This window comes from Leucopleurus acutus (assembly GCF_964270905.1).
Source record: "Leucopleurus acutus genome assembly, chromosome: 7".
In the NCBI taxonomy this organism is placed as follows: domain Eukaryota; kingdom Metazoa; phylum Chordata; class Mammalia; order Artiodactyla; family Delphinidae; genus Leucopleurus; species Leucopleurus acutus.
In genome coordinates, this window is record NC_139150.1 from 8698138 (window position 1) to 8723819 (window position 25682).

The 25682-nt window shown below is 44.8% G+C and overlaps 1 protein-coding gene across 1 annotated transcript in view; it reads right to left on the minus strand.

The window, feature by feature from the left end:
- RALGPS1 (Ral GEF with PH domain and SH3 binding motif 1) overlaps positions 1 to 25682 on the minus strand; it is a gene marked incomplete at its 3' end in the record, with an annotated part of 264029 nt that overhangs the window by 218167 nt on the left and 20180 nt on the right. The window contains exons 2-4 of the mRNA XM_082842036.1: positions 21947 to 22068; positions 18683 to 18790; positions 7059 to 7109 (exon numbers count right to left, since the gene is read on the minus strand). Of these exons, the coding sequence (XP_082698162.1) occupies positions 7059 to 7109; positions 18683 to 18790; positions 21947 to 22003 (216 nt within the window). The 5' untranslated portion in view covers positions 22004 to 22068. The remainder of the gene's footprint in view (positions 1 to 7058; positions 7110 to 18682; positions 18791 to 21946; positions 22069 to 25682) is intronic.

Here is a 25682-nt window from a genome sequence, read left to right on the forward strand (position 1 = left end):
AAAGACTTTCATCCCCCTCCACCTCAGCTACCCACAAGCACAGCCATCACCCCTTCAAGCACAGTCGCCAGAGCGACCCCACCTCTGACCCTGAACTCTGAAATCCTTCTCCTTCCAGGACCTCCTGGCCTCCCTCCCCTGGACAAAACACTGCCCACCACCCTGCTCGACTTCAGGACACTGGGCTCCCTGGGCCTCCTCCTGCCTCTAGGGCCACTTCCTCTGCCTCCTTCTCTGCCCTCTGCTCTTCCCTCTGCTCCCCACACGCAGAGTGCACCCCTCTGTCTGCTGTGTCTTCTTGCCTCGGCCCTCACAGCAGCCCCCTATTCAGTCTAGGGCCAGGCCCCTCCCCACCATCACTACCACCCTTGCCTCCCACCCACGGCTGCACACTCCCCAAACCGGTCTCCCTGACTGCAGTGTGCTCTGTCTCCGCAGTTAGAATGAACATCCTAAAATACAAATCTGTCCATGTCACTCCCCTTTTGAAACCCCTCCGTGAACCCCCAAGGTTAACAAGCTAAAGATCTGCCTCCTGACCCCTCTACCCGCCACTCTCTCCTCGAGGCCCTGCCAGCCCCAAATACCTCTTGTCCACTGTCCGTTTACATGTCCGCCCCTCACTCTCACTGGATGGTGCCCATGACCCTCTGCCTCTGTCTCTCCAGCATGTGGCACAGCAGACAGATGAAGAAGTGAATGATGAGTGAAGGTCCGCCTGACTACTGAGAAATCTGGCAGCGGGGATGGAGCAATGTCGGCAGGAACAGCAAGACTGAAAAACACAGGCACATGGAGACACCTGCTACCTCACTGAGTTTGGTACCCACCGCAGTTTGTTTCCATCACACTCGGGCCTGCTGGACACCCATCCACATGCCTCTGAGACCCTGCACACCCCCAGCTGCCAGTCAGCAAGAGAAGGACACACTGACCTCTGGTGAGCACGCCCACATCCCCGGAAGCCATGCCCTTGAGGAACACAGAACCGAGAGAACAATGGGCTCACCGGTTTTTCTCCCCAGAAGCCAGGCACTAAAAGTAGTGTGAAACTTTGGTAAATATACTATCTGCCTTTTAAGTGAGTTATTCACTCTGCCTGAAATGCCCTTCCCACTCCCATCCCATTCCTTGAATCAGCCCTCAGATACGATCCCTTTCAGCCTTCAAGGCTCAGTGCCAGTGTCCTGACTTTAAGGCAGAGAGAGTCTTCCCACGCAGTCTTCGCATGGCCCCCAGGTCACCATGGTGTGAGTCTCCATCTAGACTGCAGCCTCCCTGCCATCCACGGAACTAGGGTGTGAACTTGGGTCTGAAGGATTCCAAGTACAGTGCTCTTAACCACTCTGATACTCAGAGCATCACCTCCTCTGGGCCACTGGCTCCCACCCAGGCATCACTGAATGTTCTTTGGAGCATGATCTCATGTCCAAAATGCACAGAACCCTTGGGCTTCCCTGGTGGCGCAGTGGTTGGGAGTCCGCCTGCCGATGCAGGGGACACGGGTTCGTGCCCCGGTCTGGGAAGATCCCACATGCCGCGGAGCAGCTGGGCCTGTGAGCCATGGCTGCTGGGCCTGCGCATCCGGAGCCTGTGCTCCGCAGCGGGAGAGGCCACCAACAGTGAGAAGCCCGCGTACCGCACAAAAAAACAAAAACAAAATGCACAGAACCCAGACTTCCCTCATGGCACTGTGGTTAAGAATCCGCCTGCCAATGCAGAGGACATGGATTCGATCCCTGGTCTGGGAAGATCCCACATGCCGTGGAGCAACTAAGCCCGTGCACCACAACTACTGAGCCTGCACTCTAGAACCCGTGAGCCACAACTATTGAGCCCAAACACCGCAACTACTGAGCCCACATGCCACAACAACTGACGCCCACGCACCTAGAGCCCGTGCTCCACAACAAGAAAAGCAACTGCAATGAGAAGCCCACACACCACAATGAAGAGTAGCCCCCGCTCGCCACAATTAGAGAAAGTCTGCATGCAGCAATGAAGACCCAATGCAGCCAAATAAATAATTAATTAATTAATTTTTAAAAAATGCAGCAGGGCTGGTTCCATCCCTGGTCAGGGCACTAGATCCCACACGCATGCCGCAATTGAGAGTGTGCATGCCACAAATTCGGAGCCTGCCTGCTGTAACTAAGACCGGTGCACCAAATAAATAAATAAAAATAAATATTTAAAAAATGCACAGAACCTGTTCAAAATATGCACCGGTGAGAAATTACAGCCACAGGTTACTGGAACGTAGCATACGCAGGCATTGTCCTGAGTTCTTACACGCCCATTGTAAGGTGAAAACTATGGCTCCCCCATTTTACACTTGAGAAAACTGAAGCATAAGGAGAATGAGTAACTTGTCCACAGCCCAAGCTAGGAAGGGTGAAGCTGGGACTGCACCCTGCCTTGCCAGACTGAGCCCGTGCTCTCCAGCACACCGGGCAGCACCAGTGGGCCTAGCAGCTGGGCTTGGATAGAAAGTGGGCTGAGTCAAGCACAGAGCGTGCACATTTTCAGCACATTCTAAGAACAGCAGTTCCCCCTTGATGTTCCACGTTAAAACTAATGACAAAAACAATTCCGACGTTCAAACTGGTCTCTGAGAAACTGCTGGGCCTTCAATTCCACAGGCTGGGAGGTGGGCATAATGACAGACAGATTTGGTAGGTAAGGCTGGGGGGAAAATTGCCACCCTGAAAATGTACCCTCTCCCAAGGCTGCTGCCACCAGGACCCCTCAGAAAGTCCTCCTTCACAATGCAGCCCCCACCCCGAGCCATGGCAGCCAGGAACCCACCCAGCCCTGCAACCCAATCCGCCACGGTGGGGATAGGGTTCTAGGCCACAGCTAGTAAGTTAAACACAGCTGTGAGCTATTATGCTACAAAGTTGTATCTGCCTTAACTCGCCAGTTTTTGATAAAATTGGTCACTTGTTGGAGTCACTGGGGAACCAGGCAGTTATGGTTCCATATTTGCTAACTTCCATTTTCCTTGCTCTCTGCCAATCCTCAACTCACCATCTGCCTGGCTTCCTCTAAGCCCTGGGCCGATGCTCTTGCAGTCCCCCTTACAGAAATGAGCAGAAGCCACAGTTCTACCCTCAGTTATCAACAGCAGTTGGAAATCTGAATCTTCAAAGACAGCTCACCAGAAAAAACCCTTGCTTTGGGGGAAGTGGTTACACCGCAAAACAGGCAACCGGGTAATCACGTCCCCTTACTTGGTACGCCCTCCTTGGCAATGTGCCTAAACTTGGTCAGATAATGTTCTGCTACAGTGCTTCTCCTCTCATTCAGTCATTCAGTCACTCTTCACTCATTCAACACATATTAACTGAGTATCTACTGTGTTCCAGGCACTGGGATTACAACAGGGTCTCTCAGGATGCAGCCCTTCAGAACCAAGTGAGCATAAACTCCTTCTCTGCCCTGGTGCTTCCAAAGACCTTTGGGAGAAGCCAAGGAGGGAGGCCCACCTGCATGTGTAAGTGGTAGGAGGGAGAGAAGAAAAGAAACTAAAGACAAACAGAACTGCAAAGAAATGCTCAAATTTAACTAGTAGTCTGCTGGTTAATAGTAATACTGATGTTATTTTAAAACTATTATACATATATATCATGGGGTAATACAAAAAAGTCATTATTTATTGTTGTTAGAAACCAGAATTGTCAGTGTAAAAGAAAACATATAAAAACCAAGGGAATTAAGTTAACAATCCTGGAATGTTAGATTTGAATCCTGGAATGTAAGATGGAAAGATGAACATTGTATTGGTCGTGTTTCCACATGATAAAGTGGTATAACGAACAATCCTGAAATCTCACAGGCTCACAATGACAACATTTATTTCATGCTCATCGGTCAGGCGAGTGACTGCAGTTCAGCTAACCTTTGCTGGGTTGGCTGGGCTGTGCCAGGTTAGGCTGGAATTCAGGCTTTGGGTCGGGGTCAGGTCATCTTTAATGTTATTTGGGGACTTGGGCTAAATGCACAATAGCTATGGGTCCCTCACAGAGAGCGGAGGTTCCGAGATGGCTGGTGAAGCTTCCTGCCTCTTACTGGCTCAGCTCACCACTTGCATCCCATCACTTGTGCCCAAGTCACGGGCCAGGCACAAAGTCCATGGGGTGAGGAAATATACACCACCCACAGGGGAGTCATGACAAGGATGAGGAGGGAAGGAAGGATTGTGGAGAAATAATACTACCTACCCAATCATGAACTCATGACTTTTCCTTTTAAAAAATAAATATTTCCTAGCCCCATCCACCAAAAAGGCCTAAAAGCAGTGGCAATCCAGTAGCAATGAACATCCTCTCACCCAGACTGCAGGTTTCTAAATACTACCCTCCACTAAAAGGAACCAGGACTCCTGAGGGAATGCCTGATTCCAGGTCTTCAGCAGGAAATTAGCATACCTTGTTGTATCAAAGAGCAAGGAAGCTATCAAAAAATAATGGGATCATGTTAAAAGGATACAGGAGATGACATGAAAGGGCTCCCATTGGTTAGAGGCAGGGTAATTTATGCATCAAAAAGAATAGTGACTACAACTGACTGAAATGGATTCCCAGCCCCACTCTAACCCTATGGAATCAGAATCTCCAAGGATAAAGCCTAGGCATCTGGATTTTTTTTTTTTACGGAACTCCTCAAGTGATTCTGATGCACAGTCAGGGCTGAAAGGCGCAGGTTTCCTGATCTTCTGGGAGTCCAGACCACTCACAATGCCCATCTTGCTCTCACGTGCTGGCCTCTGCTTCCTGGAAAGTCTCGTCTACATCAAACGCACAAGTGTCCCTTATACATGTGCTTCCGACGCTGGGGTGGTCCAGCCATAACGTGGCAGACATCATCAAGGGGAAAAGTTGCAGTTTTCAGTCTGCTAACAGCAATAACAAGAGCAGGAAAGCTGGGACAGCTCCCAGGGTGCTCCTTTTAACCACAATTTTGACAATGGCAAAGAGTAATAAACTCTTCCGTCTTTAGCTAACATATCATAGATCTAAGACATAAAAGTTTAGGGTCTCTCCAGATACCTCGAAGCAGTTCATTCTTAATCCTCACTCTGCAGCAGAATCACCTGGTAAGCTTCTATACAAAACACAGCTGACTGTGTTCTAGACTCTAACCCAGAGACTCAGATTCCACGGTCTAGGGTGGAGTCCAGGCACCCCGTGTCTCCAAGGCTCCCCAGGTGATTCTGACGTGCAGCCACGATTGAGAACCACAGCTCCAAGCTGGTCTTGAAAGCAAAACATCTCCACCTTAATGTCTTGTGACAACTTGAAACGAGATATGCCCTGAAAGAGGCACCTTCCGAACTGCAGTGCCCTGGGAAAAGTCTCGGTCTGCCCCTCCTTGTGCCTCTGAAGAATTCCCCATCCCTTCCCTCCTGCAGTCAGCCCAAACAGCCATCCCAGCCTCCCTGGGCTCACAGCAGGCTGGGCTGTCCTCCTTGATGCTCAGGACAAAGAATAAAGATCCAAGCGTCTAAACTACTCCAGATCAAAGCTAAGCAGAGCCGGGTTCAGCTGAGAACTAAGGCAACCATCGCACAACTACTTCCCCAAGAGGCTCCAACATGTAGTGTGTTGGGCTGTCTTCTGTTTTTGTTTTTGTTTTTAATTAGAAAGAATGTGTAATCCCACATTAGAAGAAAATAGAAAAAGACTGAAATCAGCCAGTTCAAAAAAGCAAACATAGTTCTGCCCCCAAAACCTAATGAATACAACACACACACACAAACACACACACACACACACACCGAAATACAAATCACTGCCACGTCTTCACACAAATGCTGAGTGCAGCTAGCAATACTAGTTTCCCCCTAATGTGTGGTGGGTTGGATGCCAGCTCTAGGAAGGCCTGGATCCTTTGTCTGGCTTTGTATTAAAATATGCTGTTCTTCTCAAAGTCTGTAAGAAGAAGGGCATCATGTTAAGAGTGGTGTTCTGGAATTCACACCATAGTTTTGACATATCCACCACCCACACCCCTCTTTTCTGAAATCTGCACCCCACTCACAAGGTTGGGTCCTCTCAGCTGTTCTCGCTCATCTTGGCCACCTACTCCTGACCTGAGTCTCTGAACCAGCACCGGACACGGGTCTCAGTGGGGCTGGACTAAGATTTGCTGGTTCAGGTGTGGAAGGTGGCTTCCACAGCATCATGTAAATATGGGCCCTTCGGGGAGGCCAGGTTGGACCACAGGGGCAGACAGGACAGAGGGCAGGAGAGAGAGGAGAGGGGAAAGCAGAGGAGAGGGAAAAGCAGAGGAGAGGCAGGGAGCAGGGAGAGGGCTTGTGTCCTGCTCGGCTCTTCAGGCTGCCTGAACTCCATGCCACAGGTTCTGAAAGTGCCCCCTTTATGCTTGTAACAAATTCTTCTTCTGCCTATTCAGCTACTCGAAATGGATTTCTATTACTTGATAAGAAAACCAGAATCCTGTCTAAAATAACTGTAAAGCCTCGTTATCAACTGCTAAACATTTCCAGGGATTTTTTTTCGAAGACTAAAATCAACTTTTTTTCTCTTTATTGAATATGCTGTTTCTAAAAATATATGTATGCTTTTAACATGAATTTGTATGTGTTTTGTTGCGGCAACTGGCTTCAAAATCAGAAACAAGGCAACCACCAGCATTTGGTATCAACAGAAAGAAGGCTCTCTAGGAGATGTTCTCTCCCATCTCTGTCTCAACAGTGAGCATCTCCAGAAGAGGTGGCCTGGGCAAAGGAATCAGTGTGGCCAGGCCTGACTCAGGTGTGAAGGCGGTAGGCACCGACTGCCCACAGCCCTGCCAGAGGGGGCCAAATGCAGTGATATCCTCTGGAGAACCTAAACACCTGACTCAAAGAGTGAGCACCTCTGAGAATAGAAAGCTCCTGGATGCTCTCTTTAATGGGGGCTTAAATCAATAACGTGAGTTTATAGAGACTTCAAGAGAGAAACCGGGAAACTGAGTCAGTCTAACATGGCCAACTAAATCCTCCCCTCCCAGCCCCAGCATTAGTAGCAGAGTGTAAAGAACAAGGTACAGACCTCTGGCTGGATGGCTTTAAACACGGGTATGTCCATTAATGTGATCTGGCTCTGCAACAAAAGAGAATCGGGGTTAGAAAATACTGGAAACCAAAAACAGCTGTCATGTGACTTTGAAACTATACAGAGTAATAAAGTAATAAAGTTGTAATAAAGTACGACACTCAGAAGTCATACTTTCCCCCTTGAAATAAAAATCAAGATAGAGTAAAAAACTGGGTAAATTTTGAAAATGCCTCGCCCATCCCTTCCCTCTTCATAAATCTTGATCTACCCTTCCTCCTCGAACATGAGATGAACTTCCAATTTAAGAATTGAGGGACTTCCCTGGTGGTCCAGTGGGTAAGACTCCACATTCCCAATGCAGGGGGCCCGGGTTCACTCCCTGGTCGGGGAACTAGATCCCGCACGCATGCCGCAGCTAAGAAGTCCGCATGCCACAACTAAAAGATCTCGCGTGCCGCAACTAAGTAAGACACAGCGCAGCCAAAATAAATTAATTAATTAATTTTTAAAAAAGAATTGATAATAGTAGTTTGGAGGGTGGGAGTGAAAGTAAGGGGAACATTTTAAGTTTGGATATTTTCGTTCTATTTGACTTTTTGTTTCAAGTATGAATTACTTTTACAATTTTAAAAAGTTGCAGACACCATATTATAAGTTAGCATGCTAAACAGAGACACTATCTATTACTGTAAATTTTTTTTTTTAAATTGTGGCTTATAGAAAGTGTACGTTTCTTCTGAAGCCTAAGCCTCCTCTAAATTATATGGTAAAGTGCTATTCAAGATGCATCCACAGACCAGTGTTGGACCATGAACTGTTTATTCCACCAGCCCACAATGAGATAATTACGGAATTTGAGAGCAAGCATTTGGAAACTTTTATAGCAATCCCCATGACATTTTTATTGTATTTTTTTAAAGTATCAGTCATTAGCTGATGGGAAAGGAAAAAACTGGTCCTTTATCACAGCTAGCTTGAGAAGCACTAGTTCTGTCAATAGGGAAAACACACATCCAGTTAAAAATCTGTTCCCATTGCTAGAAGCTCATCAGGTGACAGTAAGAAAAAGCGTCATTGCTGACAGCTTTGCAGGCCAAGGCATGGACTGGGCTGACTTCACATGACCTATACCTATCTCCATATGTCACATGGGATGCCAGGAACCAGTTAACAGATGCTTCTGTGACAGGCCAGGGAAAGGAGAGATGAGAGCTTCTGGATGCCCACTAATGAGAGAAGACACCTGTCCATTGTACACAGGGCATCTGGGAGGACACGATGCACTGAACAGACATGAGCTCTGGAATCCACAGGGTTTGGGCATGTGTCTGGACACCATAACTTAATAGCAATATTCTCTTTGACACATGACTTTAACCTCTCCCAGTTTCAGCTGCCACATGTAGAATATGGTGACAATAATCCCTATCTAATAGGATCGTTGTGAGAATTCAAGGCAAGAGGTACAGAATGCCTGGCACCTAATAGATGCCCTCTCTATATATGTATATGTGTACATATATGTGTGTGTACACATACAGGTGCCAGGCATTCTGTACCTCTTGTCTTGCATTTTCACAAAGATCATCTACATGTTTACATATCATAATTTTTTTGGCAAAAGAGGAGTCACATAGATGGGCTTATGTATTGGCATATGAACTTATGGTTCCTGCCCAATACATGAGCTAGGAAATAAGGGACCATTAATTTGTTTGAACATCCGTGCTTCAAAGTTGCTCTAAAAAATACTTAAAGGAGGGCTTCCTTGGTGGTGCAGCGGTTGGGAGTCCGCCTGCCGATGCAGGGGACACGGGTTCATGCCCTGGTCCGGGAAGATCCCACATGCCACGGAGCGGCTGGGCCCGTAAGCCATGGCCGCTAAGCCTGCGCGTCCGGAGCCTGTGCTCCGCAATGGGAGAGGCCACAACAGTGAGAGGCCCACGTACCACAAAAAAAAAAAAACACTTAAAGGAGGCTGTTACATCAAGTCAGCAAATACTGTCATGAGAAAAAATCTCGTGTCAAGAATACATTGGAGAAAAATGGCAACACACATGGCATGTCAGCTGTAACCACAATCCAGGGCTTAGGTGCAGAATTGTGGTCACCTCTTGGCACAATTTAAAGGTGGTCCAAGATCACTGGATTTCTGGGAAACACAGGATGCAGGCCAAAGCACACCATCTCCAGGGCTGAGGAGGAGACGGAAATAAGGAGGCGGCTTCACCCCTCCAAGGGGCTGGTGCTCATCATGGGCACTGAGGTGAAATGCCTCCACTAACGGAAGCTCAGCAGAGACGTGGATGGCACCAGGGAGTCTGAGCTCTTCCACCTCTGGGTCCACCCCCCTGTGGCAAGCAGGCCCTGGACGTCAGCACAACGTGAGTGGTTACTATGTGCTGAAGCCCGCGGGCTTGTGTGTCTGGCCCAGAGCTACAGGGCCCTAAGCTCCGTCCCAGGCAGTGCAAATAGACTGGCATTTCTCCTGCCAGACGCACGGAGATTGTTAGCGAAGTGCTCCTCACACGTGGATTAATTCTGCCATCCTGGGGAACAGAAAGGCCTTGTGAAAACAGGAGATTTCAGCTGAGAGCTCACAGGGCCTTGGAAATCTCTCCCGCAGTTCAAGTTAACTCCCAATCCGGAAGAACCGGCAGGATGCTTGTAATGTCCCTTAGGAAAAGAACCAAAAGTCTGCTAATATGAAAATGAGAACACTTCCTTTCCATCCTGCCATCAGTTCTAGGGTTTGCTACTGAATTTCCAAATGATGTATTAAAATAGTGACTTTATTTATTTATTTATTTATTTTGCGGTACACGGGCTTCTTACTGTTGTGGCCTCTCCCGTTGCGGAGCACAGGCTCAGGAGCCATGGCTCACGGGCCCAGCCTTTCCGCGGCATGTAGCATCCTCCCGGACCGGGGCACAAACCCGTGTCCCCTGCATTGGCAGGCGGACTCTCAACCACTGTGCCACCAGGGAAGCCCTAAAATAGTGACTTTACATTTCATAGTTTTTTGGATGGTCCGAGTTTCAAATATTCTGATTCCCACTCAGACCATAAATCAGAAAATGTGTTCAGGTATTTTATTCAAGACAAACCACAACAGAGGACACGAGACTGAAAATAGAATGGTTGGTCCCAAACACACAATCAGAGGGTTTTCAGAAGAATCTCTCCTATTTCTATCTTCTCGATTCTGGCCAAAAAAGATGCAGTGTCCAGAGTAAGAATACATAGATAGATAGGTAAAACCATCAGATTATAAATTTCATGTCATTTTACTACAAAGCCAAACACACGTAGAAAAGGTTGCTGATGAGCAATCCTTCTCCAGAAGTTGGAGGCAGGCAGTTTTACCAAAAGGGAGGATGTGGGTAGGAGTGGGGACCGGAGGGCGAGGTCAGGTCCTGCCCCTTTCACAGCTGGCTCCCAGGCTCCTAGGGGTGTGGCACAGCCTCAACAGAAACACAAGACAATGAGGCCCTCGTGGTTCCTGCCGTGGTGAGGGCACGTGCCTGTGATGAGGACACTCAGGAACAAGTCTCTTATGGCTTCTCCTTATTTTCGAAAATAAAGCCTTAATACAGGCTATCCAATTAAGCTAGTCACCTGGCAATGCCTTCCTTCACCCTAACCCCTTCTCCCACCTCCTCCCTCGTAGCTCAGGGCCCCCTACAAATCCATGATTTTTAAGGAAATGGCCAATCTCCACATATTACAGAACATTTCTGTAGAGATGAAGCTTTCAGAATGGAGTGACCTAGTGGATCACGTCACAATACAGCCCTACAGAAAAAGAGGAGGTGGCTTTATGTGGATAAATGACAGCAAATTAGCCAAAAAGAAAACAAACTGGTTTTTGCATATGTTGAATGTAGTGTTTTTCCCCCTAACAGTGGCTGACTAAATCCCCTCTTCCCAGCCACAACCTTATAGTATAAGGCTCTCCCCGAGTCCAAATATACAAAGAAAGCTGTTGGCAAATCAGTGGTATGTCTTATAATAGAAGATATCTTTCAATTTGCATTTAGATCAATCCAAATGAGCCCCAGGAGGGCTCACAGGACAAAAAGTAATCAGCTCCAAAGATACATTCCTGCTTCTACTCCCAGACCTGCTGTGTCTGACAATTTTAGAATCATAGTCAAGGAAAACAAATTAAAGAGGAAGACACCATTTGTGGTCCATCAGTGCCATCACAACTAATGGGACTATGAGTTGCTCAGTTCTTTTTGGAAAGTAATCTGGCAGTAACCCATAAAAAAAAAGTTCTTAACATTTTATTTTTTAATGTCAAACTTACAAAAAATTTGTGACAATAATATGATAAACTCTATAACCTTTCACCTAGCTTCATTATTAACATTTGGCCTCATTTGCTTTATTTTTATGTATATAATTATATACATATATATCTATAAAATTATATACACACACACACACATTTTTTCTGAACCATTTGAGAGTAAAATAGAGATATTATGACTCTTCACCTCTTAATCCTTCAGCATTTTATTTCCCAAGAACAAGATGATCCTCTTACATAATGATAAAATTATTATACTTAGGAAATTTTATCATTGGTACAACCGTATTATCTAATATACAGTCCACATTCAAAATTTGTTAATTATCCCAATACTGTCTTTTACAGCAAGTTTTTCTTCATCCAGGATCAGGCACTACGTTTAGATATTATCTCCTAAAAATTGAAATGAGCATACTATTGACACAGCAATACCAATTCGTACAGAAAGAAAAGCACTGGTATATAAGAAGATTAGAGAGAGAGAGATCTACATTTAGATACAGAGACGCATATAGCTGTTTACTGAACAATTATTTGTACTAGTAAAAATCTGGAAGTAATCTAAAAGGCCATCAAAAAAGGAACTTGTTGAAAAAAAGTATGGTACATGCAGACTCTGGAATATTATGCAGCTATTAAAATAGAGAATTAAATCTATACATATTGATCTAGAAGAATGTCCACGATCTGCTGATGACAAAGACAAGTTCCTGCTTTGCTTTGTGCTCTGCTTCCAGCCACTGGGGAGAAGGACTGAGGTCTAGCTGCAGAGCACCCCACTAAAACTATAAGGACCTTTGAAATGATCTTAACCCTTTTGACCATAAAATGGCACACATTAACCGGAAACCACATTAAACAAATGCATGGCCTGATGACTTAATTATAAGACGAACACCTTATAACTGTCATCCAGGTCAAGAAACAGCCACCCCAATCGATGGCAGAATGGACCCCAGAAATGTGGTATATACACACAATGGAGTATTATTTGACCTTGAAAAGAAAGGAAATTCTGACACATGAAACAACATAGATGAACTTCAAGGACATTATGCCAAGTGAAATAACCCAGTTACAAAAAGACAAACAAACACTGTATGGTTCCACTTATATGAGATACCTGGAGTAGTCAGATTCATAGAGACAGAAAGTAAATGGTGTGGGCTGGGGGGAATGGAGAGTTGTTTAATGGGCACAGAGTTTCGGGTCTGCAAGATGAAAACAGCTCTGAAGACTGGTTGCACAGTAGTGTGAATGTACTTAACACAACTGAACTGTACATTTTAAATGGTTAAGATGGTAATTTTTGTGTTACATATAGTTCACCACAATTAAGAAAAAAAAAGGAGTTCCTCCATGTGCCTTGTCCCAATCATAAGTCCCTCCCTCCTGTCAAAAGTAACCACTATCTTGACTTTCGTCAAGTTTCTCTATAATTTTATCACCCAAGTAGTTTACCAAGACTATATCTTGGTATTGACCATTCTGGGTTGCCCCGGCATGACCAAGAACTTGCATTGAGTGCCAAGATTTATTTATTGGATCAATGGAATGTCACATACAAGGGGGAAATCTAGTTCAGAGTTGGGTCATCCTCCTTGTCACTGGAATGCTAGAATTCCTCAACTGAGTTATGAACTTGGTGGGGGGGGTTCCAAGTGGGGGGGGTTATGAACTTGGTGGGAGTAACAGTATATTCTTTCAATATGTAGGTTTGAATCTTTTTTTATTTTGTGAACATTTTCTTAAATTATAGTTTAAGTATTTGTTCAGTTTCCTTGCCTTTTATTCTCCTCTTTCAGGGATTTACATTATCTGTATGTTGGATCTTCTTTGCTTATCATTAATATTTGTCACTTTTTTTAATGAATTTCTTTCTTTCTTTCTTTCTTTTTTTTTTTTTTTTTTTTTTTTTTTTTTTTTTTGCAGTACATGGGCCTCTCACTGTTGTGGCCTCTCCCGTTGCGGAGCACAGGCTCCGGACGCGCAGGCTCAGCAGCCATGGCTCACGGGCCTAGCCGCTCCGCGGCATGTGGGATCTTCCCAGACCGGGGCACAAACCCGTGTCCCCTGCATCGGCAGGCGGACTCTCAACCACTGTGCCACCAGAGAAGCCCCCAATTTATTTCTTTTTTTATGGCTGCGTTGGGTCTTCGTTGTTGCATGCAGGCTTTCTCTAGTTGTAGCAAGCGGAGGTTACTCTTCTTTGTGGTGCATGGGCTTCTCACTGCAGCGTCTTCTCTTTGTTGCAAGGCACAGGCTCTAGGCGCACAGGCTTCAGTAGTTGTGGCATGTGGGCTCAGTTGTTGTGGCTCGTGGGCTCTAGAGCCGGGCTCTAGATTGTAGGCTCAGTAGTTGTGGCGCACGGGGTTAGCTGCTCCACGGCATGTGGGAATCTTTCCGGATCAGGGCTCGAACCCGTGTCCCCTTCATTGACAGGCGGATTCTTAACCACTGCACCACCAGGGAAGTCCTAGCACTTTTTTCAAAGTCTTATTATCTCTTTCTTCATTTATTTTGATCTTAATATTTTTCCTCCCTTAAGGCATTTTCTGTTATGTTTATCTATTCTTGTGTTCCTTCTACTTCAACATTCATTTCCAAAATAACTTTTATTTTTAATGCTTTCCTAACTCTGCCACCTCATTTCTGAGATCTTTCTATTTCAGACTTATGTTGTTCATGTCTTACAGTGTGATCTTAATATCTTCTCTTAGCTTATTTTGAAATAGAAAGGTTATAGTTTTTATCTGTTTTAAGGTATGTCTTTCTGGCATGCTTTCGTTATCTACAGCATTCTGTCCTTACTCTTTTTTTCTTATAATAACTTTGAAAGACTTGATATCAATAATTTTCTGTTGCTTATTTTTATGTAAAATTAGTTTTCCTAATTTTCTAGAGGGGAACATGGTTCAGGGTAGCTTTTCTAACTTCATATAGCTCTTCTTTTGGTTACTTTCACGTAGTGTTCAACAACATGCAGTTGCTTTTTGAGATTTCACACACACACACACACACACACACACACACACACATTTACTTAGACCTCCTTTTTCCTTAACTTTCCCTATCCTGATCATTTTCAGTCCACTCCCATATTGAATTTCTCTCTGATATGGAGCCTTCTTCTGGAAGTGAGCCCTGGTTGGTTGGTCCCAAGAGCTCATAGGGCTAGTCCACAGATCTCTTCCACCCATCCATTATCTGAGTGGTCAAAATTCCTGTCAATTTCAGTTGCTATTCTCACATTAATCTGCCGAACTTTCCAGTGAATTCCTGATGGAAATTCTGGGGTTCTCCTATTCTCTGGTCTGTCAAATGCCCCAATACTTACTTCTGCTTTCTCTTATACTGAAGCTGATACTCTGTAGGTCTTTTTGATACTGGTGGAGTATCCCCAGCCATTTGTATTTTGGGTTTGATAGGGATAACTTGACACCTAATTTTATTGTAAATATTTCTCATGGGTTTCAGGGTTTGCTATCTAGTTGTTCTGGATGCTTTTATGTGGGGATTCAGGGAGAATAAAGAACTATGCTGCCGCCACCGCCATCTTCCCAGAATCACTCAAATGATTTTTTTATTGGACTCTTGTGTCTGGCTTTTTCCTTTCTTTCATATTATTAGACAGGAAACTAAAATACCAGGTGGTCTGGTTCAGTTCCAACACCTGGCAGCTCCAATACTTCCCCAAAGACCAAAGACCCCAGGGGACCTGGCTTCACATCTAAGCTGAAGACACGCTGGCTCTGGCAGGAGCAGCCAAGTGTTAGTGCTGCACCCTCAGAGCCTTCACTGCCCATCCCTAGAGTCTTCCCAGACTGGGCTGGGCTGAGCAACACTCTAGGGCTGAGACTAGAAAACCAGGCCCAAAATCTCACCAAGGGGTCTGGCTGGACAATGATGTTCTAGGCACAGCCTAACTCTCTGCCTTTCCACATGGGGAACAACTATAAAGGGATTTTTAAACCTCATTATTGCTTCATTCCTTTCACAAAGCTAAAAAACACAGCTCAAAAATACAACAAGCAGGGCCTCCCTGGTGGCTCAGTGGTTAAGAACCTGCCTGCCAACGCAGTGGACACTGGTTCGAGCCCTGGTCCGGGAAGATCCTACATGCCACAAAGCAACTAAGCCCATGCGCCACAACTACTGAGCCTGCGTGCTGCAACTACTGAAGCCTGCACGCCTAGAGCCCATGCTCCACAACAAATAGAAGCCACTGCAATGAGAAGCCCGCGCACCGCAACAAAGAGTAGCTCCCGCTCGCTGCAACTAGAGAAAACCCGCGCACAGCAACGCAGACCCAACGCAGCCTAAATAAATAAATAAATAAATACAACAAGCAGACAAAAGCAAATAGAATATAGAAGCTAAGCCAGCAAGGTCCATGATGTCTTCTAAAGGAGAGAGATGCACTATAGTTTTGTGCCTGAGAGGACAGACTAGCACTACGCTGTCTAATACAGTGGCCACTAGCCTCACGCGGCTATTGAGGATCTGAAATGTCGCCAGCGCTCTTAAGTTTAGAAGACTACATTGAGTTTTGAAGATTCAGTGTGAAAAAAGAATGCAAAGTATCTCAACAACTTCATGTTGTTTACAGGTTGAAATGATAATATTTTAGATACAGCAAGTTAAATAAAAAATATTTTTAAAGTAATTTCACCTTTTTTAATGTGGCTACTAAAAATTTTTAAATTGCATATGTGGCTCAGATTATATTTCTACTGGTCTAGAATGTCAGAAGCCCTGGTTTTAAAGCCCAGACAGATAATGCCACTTACTATCTGTGTGAAGAGGTGATTTTCCTCTCTATACCGGTGACAGTATACTGGGAATAATAAATATGCCTAATATGTAAGGCTGTGGTGAAAAGTACATTAGATTAATGCATGTAAAACATTTAGCACAAGACCTAGACAAAGTAGGTGTTCAAAAGTGGGAGCTGCCCTTGTTATCACCATCCAGCATTAGGTGAATAATCAGGAGAGGAAGGTTTCAGACCTGGCTCTGCCCACATCTGGCTATATGATCCAGGTTAAAAAAAAAACAATCTCTTAGATCCTTAGTTTCTTTCTTAGAAAATCGGGAGCTAATAATCTGCCTCATCAGGTTGTTCTGAGGACTGAATTCTTCTAATCAACGTGTACTATGAGGGAGGCACTATTCCGGGCAATGGGGAAAGAGCCATGAAAGAGATAAAGTTCCTGTCCTTCAGGAGTTTGCATTCTAGTGGAGGAGACAGACCATACAAAACACTATTACAGAATGTAATGTAGGGCAGTCATTAGAGATATGAAGAAAACAGAGCACGGTCAGGGAAGCGTGTGATGTACAGATGCTACTTTAGCCCGTGAAATTCCTGTCTAGGGCTGACATCTGAACAGAGACTGGGAGACATGTGGGAAAGAGCCATTAGGACAGAAGGAAGAAGAAGCACAGGACCCTGAGGCAGGGGGATGCCAGGTGAGTCTGGGGAAGAAAGAGGCAGGTGGCGTGTAGCTGGGGAGCAAGGAGATGGGGCAGGAGAGGAGGCTTGGCCAGACCACGGGGCCCTGGAGGCTCACGAGGAATTCCGGATCTCATTCTAGTATAAGGGAGCCCCTAAAGAGTTTTACACTGGTTTTAAAAGGATCCCTCAGACACACTGAGGGAGGTGACATATGTGCCAGGCTCAGCATGGCCTGGCACAAAGTAAACGTGGGAGCAAGCAATGGCAGAGCAAAGAGATGGGGCCCACTTAGCTCCATAGACCCCTGGAGGGCACCAAACCTGTTACAGCAAGGGGACCAGGAAAAAGTGGGCATGGCCGGAAATAATTCCGTGGTTCTGCAGAGAAATGCAGCCCTGGGCAGCGCTTGCAATCAGGTCACCCCAGAGCTGACGTCCTCCCTCCACCCTCAAAGTGCACAAGGAAGAAACCAGGTCATGGCAAAACGAGGAGCCAAGCCTGCTCCTCCACAACAAAGAAGCACAGGGTCCGACCAGCAGCAACACACTGGCTGAAGGAAAAACAATTCTTTTTAATTTATAATTACAGAATTTGTTCAAATAATATTGTCTATCATTATAGAAAACAGTCCTTGTAAAAATATAGAGAGTAAAAATAAACAAAAAGAAGAAAAATTAAATTCCAATTATTTAGACTCCTACAACCAGAAACTACGGTAAATAATATGTTTGGCTATATAGGTATCCACGTATTTAAGAATATGTAAACATCGGATCTAGACCTCTTCTTATGCAAATATAAATATGTAGGTGTTGTGCATGCTTTTTAAAAATGGCACTATTCTCTGTAAGTTGTGATGTAACCCAGCGGTCCCCAACCTTTTTGGCACCAGAGACCAGTTTCGTGGCAGACAATTTTTCCACCAGGTGGGGAGGAGCGGACGGTTCAGGCAGCAATGAGAGCGATGGGCAGTGGCAGATGAAGCTTCACTCGCTCGCCCGCCGCTCACCTCCTGCTGTGCGGCCCGCTTCCTAACAGGCCGCGGACCGGTACCGGTCCTCAGCCCAGGGGTTGGGGACCCCTGCTGTAACCTGTTCCCTTCACTTACTATTCATATATATTGTGTACGCCTTCCAAGGTAGTTAAATTCCTAGATAGACAGCTTCCTGTTTTTTTAATCCTTCAAAGTTATTTATTATTTTGCTTTCATATAATTATATTATACATTCCTTCCTTAATTCTTTTTTTAATTTTGATCTTTATAGCAATGCAACAAGTATTAAAATTAATTTTGTAATGCATCTGTAACCAGATAGGCACAAAGGTTTTTCTGCTCCAACAATTTTTCCAAACCAGGTACTATAATACACCTACTGAAAATATTTGTGGGTTTTTTTATTTTTAAAAACTTTTTATTGAAATATAGTTTATTCACAATGTTGTGTTAGTTTTAGGTGTACAGCAAAGTGGTTCAGATATATATATATATATATATATATATATATATATATATATATATATTCTTTTTTTTACATTCTCTCCCATTATAGGTTATTACAAGATATTGAGTATAGTTCCCTGTGCTACACAGTAGGTCCTTCTTTGTTGTCTGTTTTATATAGAGTAGTGTGTATATTTTAATCCAAACTCCTAATTTATCCCTCCCTGCAGACATCACCCTTTTTTAATGTCACATGGTATTTCCTAAAGAATACTTTATTCGGCAATCCCCTATTGTTGGATATACGGCTTATTTCCAATCTGAGCAAACAGCCCTGAGCAGTGACCCCCTCGAGCTCCCCGTTATGGTGTCCAGCCACCCACATCAGTCCTGTTACTTACAGCAAACTCCTCGGGAGTCACTTTCAGGACATCGAAGACAACGGCATCGTAGCTCTTGCTGGCATAGTCGCAGCCCTGGCCCTCCAGAGAGTCTGAGCTGCTGCTGCCCTGCAGAGGACAGGGAGAGATGGGGCCGCCTGAGCAGTCTGGCTGACTCCACAATCACTGACTCCTAAACCTCAGAACTGAGGATGCAAGAGGGGCAGAACCGTACAATGATAAAAGCTTCTGTTGTTTAGTGCTTTACCCTATTCCAGGCACTGTGTTAAGCACTTCATATGCATAATCTAATTTAACTCTCATAACAACTCTCTGAGTACACACTATTATTATTCCCATCCTACAGATAAGGAAGTAGAGGCAGTGCTACTTCCCCAATGTATCTCACCTAGGAAACTGAAGAGCCAGAACGTGAGCCCAGTTGTATATCTCTCTTACCCCTCAATCATACATGCCCTCGCTCACTACACCCCAACTGCTTCCAGCTGCCTCTGTGGCGGGGGGGCAGTGAAAAGATACAGCCCACCCTTCACATCTTAGGAGGCCTGAGGAGATCACCTGTTTTGTTATGTTTTTCAAACATTACCTGGTTTCACCTTTTTTTTTTTTCTACTTAAATTCACTGCAGGAAATTATTATACAAAATGTTAAACTGACTCTCAAGGCTTATTTCATGTAGGGGCCACTTGGAATTCAAAGCCTGTTAGCTGATGAGGTGAGAGGTAACCGGCCAGTTTTGGAGACAGCGTGAAAGTTATATTTAGTAGAGCCCCTTGTTAAGAAGAACACCGGGAGTCCTGCATGTAAAGGAAAGGTCTCCCGTAAAAGAGCAAGTTAAACTCCCCAGATGTGGCCAGTTACATGAAACCCAACACTGTAGGCATCCCAGAATGCTGAACATACCTTCTCTTCAATTTTACTTAATTCCATCAAATTCTACTTTGGGGAACCCAAAACTGTGCCCTGTTCATAAACAGTTTTATTCGTCTCAACCTGTGAAGAGGGATTTTGTGGTTTCCATTAACCTCAACATCTTGGACCGGGATTTAGAGAATATGCTTTTATTAATTCCCCTTTATTTCACTCTTTCCAAAATGGCTATATCTGGAAAAACTTTGCAATCTTACTGGAAACTAGAGTGTTTTTAGGCCAGGGAGGGAAACCAATAGTCAACAACTGAAAACGTGAGGTTAAAAGGAGGAGCAGAAACTTAAACCTGTAGATTTCAATAGGCCTCTGTCATTCAAAGGCTACCAAAAACTCTAAGATGATCTTAAGAAGCTCTGAGCTCTGAAGTCAGACAGGCCTGCTTAGAATGCCAGCTCCACCCGAGCTGCTGTCTGACCTCTTCACTTCGCAGAGCCTCAGCTACCATCTGTAAAATGGCACCATTAGAATCCGCTCCCCAGGGCTGTGGCACAGGTCATACAAAATGAAGCTTACAAAGCAACTGGCAGGATCCCCTCCCTGGGCGATGCTGATTCAAGGGGCCTGGGTGGGCTCAGGCATGGCTATTTTGAAAGTTCCACGGGCGATGGGACATTCTCCTCTGAGGAGAATCTGTGTTAAACTTTTGAAAAGTAATAAAGATTAATCCTGAATACTTCTGGAACTGGCCATCGATTCTACCCCTCGGTCTTACAGACCCTGAGCAATGGCTACCAATAAATCATTCTGCACTTCCATGTTCCCCTTCCACGGAGCAGCCTGAAGCAGGTGACGGGCTGACCTTCTTCCAGGGAGTGTAATGTCATCATGGTCAGGACCAGTGGCTCCAGAGTCACAGAGGCCTGGCTGTGAATCCCCACCCACCGCTGACCAGCTGTGTGATTTGAAGCCAGTTCATTCACTGCTCCCTGCCTCAGTTTCCTCGCCTATAAACTGGGGGTGAAACAACAGCACATGCCTGATGGGGTTATTGTGAGGATTAAGTGAGATCATGCCTGTGGAATGTACAAAAGAAGTGCCCGGTATATAGTTAAGCACTAAATCATGGGTGTCTATCTGTATAAACGTGTCACTCAGTCACCAAAATGTATTGAGCACTTCAATTAGACATGCATTCATTTGTTCATTCATTCAACAAATATTTATTGAGCTCTCACCACATTCTGGATACACATATACATGTATATTTGTATATATACACATATATGTAGATATATATAGTATATATGTGTGTTTGCACACATATGTGTATGTATACATATATACACAGACGGAGGCTAAAAAAGAAAGAAGTTTTACTCTAGACGGAGTGTAAACTGTAAATGGAAAGAGAAGTCTGATTCCTCCAGTTACCAGACAGAGTCCATTCCCGGAATTTCAGGTTTTATAACTTTCCTGTAACACCCCATTGCACCTGCCCCAAACATACACACTCATACAAGTGGCCTTATTTAATCAAAAGTTGCCCCAAATACATTCAGTGGTAGCGGTGGAGGTGGTGGTGGTGATGACGACACAGTAACTTTATTTAAATGTATACTGGCGCCATCTGGGAATTTTAACGGGTACCCACAAGTCTGCTTTCAGAACCAGAGATCAAGCTAAGGAATTTTTTTAAAGGGTTATAAGAAATGGATTGGTTCCTATGAATTCTGGCTGATTGCACAGGATCATTTCAAAAGCCCAGCTCGACCATGAGGGCCTTGTGAGTTCAGAACACGGAGCACCCCCTTGTCCGTTTATCACAGGAGCCCAGCGTTATGCATCTGACATGGTGGTCTCCCCAGGCCTCAGATGACACCCCCTGCCCCGCCTGCCTCTGTTCTATTACAGAACTTGGAAAGCAAACTCCCAAATCCCCAGGGCAGGGGCCCGAGCCCAGGCCACTCTCGACCACCAGCCCTTACAGCCATTTCCTCCTGAGCAAGGTAAATAGGAACACGGGGCCAGCTGGAAGCACTTCTGTCTGACTTCATTCCAGAATGTGTGACCTATTTATAATCAGCCACGGCTTTGCTTGGGAAAGGTCTGATCCCTTCTTGCCACCAAAATGGAATGTGGCACTTGCTGCAACTGGACTAGGCAGGTATTTGTTTTTCTTTGAAGAGAACGACTTCAGAAAACACACTGATCCTCAGGACTGACTGCCTCCCAAATCTCACGCCTGGCATGGCTGGTCGGGAGGGCTAAGAATGGTGGCATTCATGGAGGCCTGCAGCCCCCGGGCCAAGACTCAGGGGGCCTGGGTCAGCTGCAAGGAGCCCTGGCCCACCCACCCCACCCACGGCCCCGGCCCTGGTCCTGCAGCCCCAGTACCTGTGGAGTGGCAGAGGTGACCAGCACGCTAGCCATCAGACCATTCCTCTTGTACATAGTCTCCAGGCCACAGGGAGCTTCAGGGCAGTCTCTGTCGGTGACATAACCTGTCTGGAGAAGTCCTGCAAGGCAAAGGGGCTCATAAAAACCAGCCTTCAAACCCAAGCTAATCCCACCCTGGGAGAGAGTTGTGCTGGACTTGAGCTGGTGACCCCAGAGGAGACCTTCAAAGAAAGGTTACACAAGCTGGTGGCCTTCAGGTTAAATATGGCCCACAGATGTAGTCAGCTAGGCTTGTACAGGTTTTAGTATGTTTTAAATTAATCACCAACATTTAAAAATTGGAAGGTTTCACACAGAATTCTGGATTTGTGACTTTTCTGGCAGCACTGGGCCCCATTCCTGCACGACGGCCGTCAGCTGGGCTGGGCAGCGCTGCCCCTTGTACTGGTGCACTTACTGGAGCAAGTGCCTTTCAGACCCCGTCTGGCCTGTACAGCCACTTGGGGACCTGCCTGGCTCCTGCAGACACTAGAGTTTGTGACCTTTGTTTTAAAAAGAAGGCAGGTGAGGAAGACAAACTGAATCTACCGTGTTTCCCTATGCACCAGACCATTCCATCAATAATAATAATATGGATACTAGCTAAGACTCGGAGAGTTCTCGCCAAGTGCCATGCACCTTACTTACAGTAACTCCTCTAATGCTCACAACAGTCCTTGGTAGGTCCTGTTATTACCCCCATATTCCAGGTGGGGAATCTGAGGCACAGAGAGGTTAAGTAACTCGTGCTTTGGTGTCTTTGCTCATGCCGTCCCACCAAACCATCATTATTCAGGACCAGGCTCAAATGTCAAATGTCATCTCCCCTGGTTATCGCACCTGGACCACTCAAACAAGAACCAGCGCTCTCATACCAATGTGTACATGCCCCTAGTAGGGCGTTTATCACATCACTGAACATCAGAGCACTGTAGCCACCACCAGCTTTTTCCCAGGAAAGCGATCAGGATGTAATGGGGGAAGGAAAGGAGAAGGCAAAGGGACCAGCTGGAAGCCAACTGCAATTATCAGGAAAGAGACGAGGGTCCTCTGAGCTAGAGTGCCAACAGTGACACCAAAGAGAAGGACACAGGCTGAGAGACGGTAAGGACAGAAATGCAACAGAAACTGATGTGGGGGAGGAAGAAGCAGCTGAGGATGCGTGGCTTCTGGCTCGAGGTGCCAGAGGCACAGCAACTCTGGAGAGCAGTGTGGCAGTTTCTTAAAAAGTTAAACATCAACTTACCAAATGACCCCACAATTCTACACCTAGGTAATTATCTTTAAAATAAATGAAAACATATGTCCACACAAAAACATGCACATGAATTTATTCATCTTAGCCAAAAGCTGGAAACTAAGTGCCCACCAACTGGGGAATGGATAGACAATGGGATATATCCATACAATGGAATACTACTCAGCAATATAAAGAAATGGAACACTGATACAAAGTATAACATGAATAAACCTCAGAAACATCATGCTAAGTGAAAGAGGTCACACAAAGGATTGTACAATATGAGGCCATTCTTATGAAATGTCCAAAAAGCCAAATTCATAGAGAGGGGGAGCACATCAGTGAGAGGCTGGGGTGGAGGCAGGACTGACTGCAAATGAGCACAGAGGATTTTTCTGGGGTGATGGAAATGTGCTAAAACTGGATGTGGTGATGGTTACACAGTCCCAGAAATCCACAAAGCCATAGGACCATACACTTGGAATGAGTGCATTTTACAGTAGGTAAATTAACCGCAGCAAATGCAGCAGCCACCAGCTGTCTCATGATGGTGACCTGAACTTACACATTTAACTACCCCCTTCCACATCCCTTTGAAATAATCAAAGAAATATTAAAATACTAAAAACAAATTGTATTAGCACACGATGACAAACAATGGTTATTAATAAGCAAAAACACTTTCAGGATTTCCAGGAGCAGAAGAGATGGGCCTCACCAGTCCTTCCCATCAGGAAACTTACACAAGCCTCTTAGATAGCCTCATCCACCAGAGGACAGACAACAGAAGCAAGAAGAACTACAATCCTGCAGCCTGTGCAACAAAAACCACATTCACAGGAAGATAGACAAGATGAAAAGGCAGAGGACTATGTACCAGATGAAGGAACAAGATAAAACCCCAGAAAAACAACTAAATGAAGTGGAGATAGGCAACCTTCCAGAAAAAGAATTCAGAACAATGATAGTGAAGATGATCCAGAACCTCGGAAAAAGAATGGAGGCAAAGATTGAGAAGATGCAAGAAATGTTTAACAAAGATGTAGAAGAATTAAAGAACAAACAAACAGAGAGGAACGATACAATAACTGAAGTGAAAACTAAACTAGAAGGAATCAATAGCAGAAGAATGGAGGCAGAAGAACGGATAAGTGACCTGGAAGACAGAATGGTGGAATTCACTGCTGCGGAACAGAATAAAGAAAAAAGAATGAAAAGAAATGAAGACAGCCTAAGAGACCTCTGGGACAACATTAAACACAACAGCATTCACATTACAGGGGTCCCAGAAGGAGAAAAGAGAGAGAAAAGACCCGAGAAAATATTTGAAGAGATTATAGTTGAAAACTTCCCTAACATGGGAAAGGAAATAGCCACCCAAGTCCAGGAAGCGCAGCAAGTGCCATACAGGATAAACCCAAGGAGAAACACGCCGAGACACATAGTAATCAAATTGGCAAAAATTAAAGACAAAGAAAAATTATTGAAAGCAGCAAGGGAAAAACAACAAATAACATAAAAGGGAACTCCCATAAGGTTAACAGCTGATTTCTCAGCAGAAACTCTACAAGCCAGAAGGGAGTGGCATGATATACTTAAAGTGATGAAAGGGAAGAACCTACAACCAAGATTACTCTACCCAACAAGGATCTCATTCAGATTCGACAGAGAAATCAAAAGCTTTACAGACAAGCAAAAGCTAAGAGAATTCAGCACCACCAAACCAGCTCTACAACAAATGCTAAAGGAACTTCTCTAAGTGGGAAACACAAGAGAAGAAAAGGACCTACAAAAACAAACCCAAAACAATTAAGAAAATGGTCACAGGAACATACATATCGATGATTACCTTAAATGTGAATGGATTAAATGCTCCAACCAAAAGACACAGGCTTGCTGAATGGATACAAAAACAAGACCCATATATATGCTGTCTACAAGAGGCCCACTTCAGACCTAGGGACACATACAGACTGAAAGTGAGGGGATGGAAAAAGATATTCCATGCAAATGGAAATCAAAAGAAAGCTGGAGTAGCAATACTCGTATCAGATAAAATAGACTTTAAAATAAAGAATGTTATAAGAGACAAGGAAGGACACTACACAGTGATCAAGGGATCAATCCAAGAAGAAGATACAACAATTATAAATATATATGCACCCAACATAGGAGCACCTCAATACATAAGGCAACTGCTAACAGCTATAAAAGAGGAAATCGACAGTAACACAATAATAGTGGGGGACTTTAACACCTCACTTACACCAATGGACAGATCACCCAAAATGAAAATACATAAGGAAACATAAGATTTAAATGACACAATAGACCAGATAGATTTAATTGATATTTATAGGACAGTCCATCCAAAAACAGCAGATTACACTTTCTCCTCAAGTGCGCACAGAACATTCTCCAGGATAGATCACATCTTGGGTCACAAATCAAGCC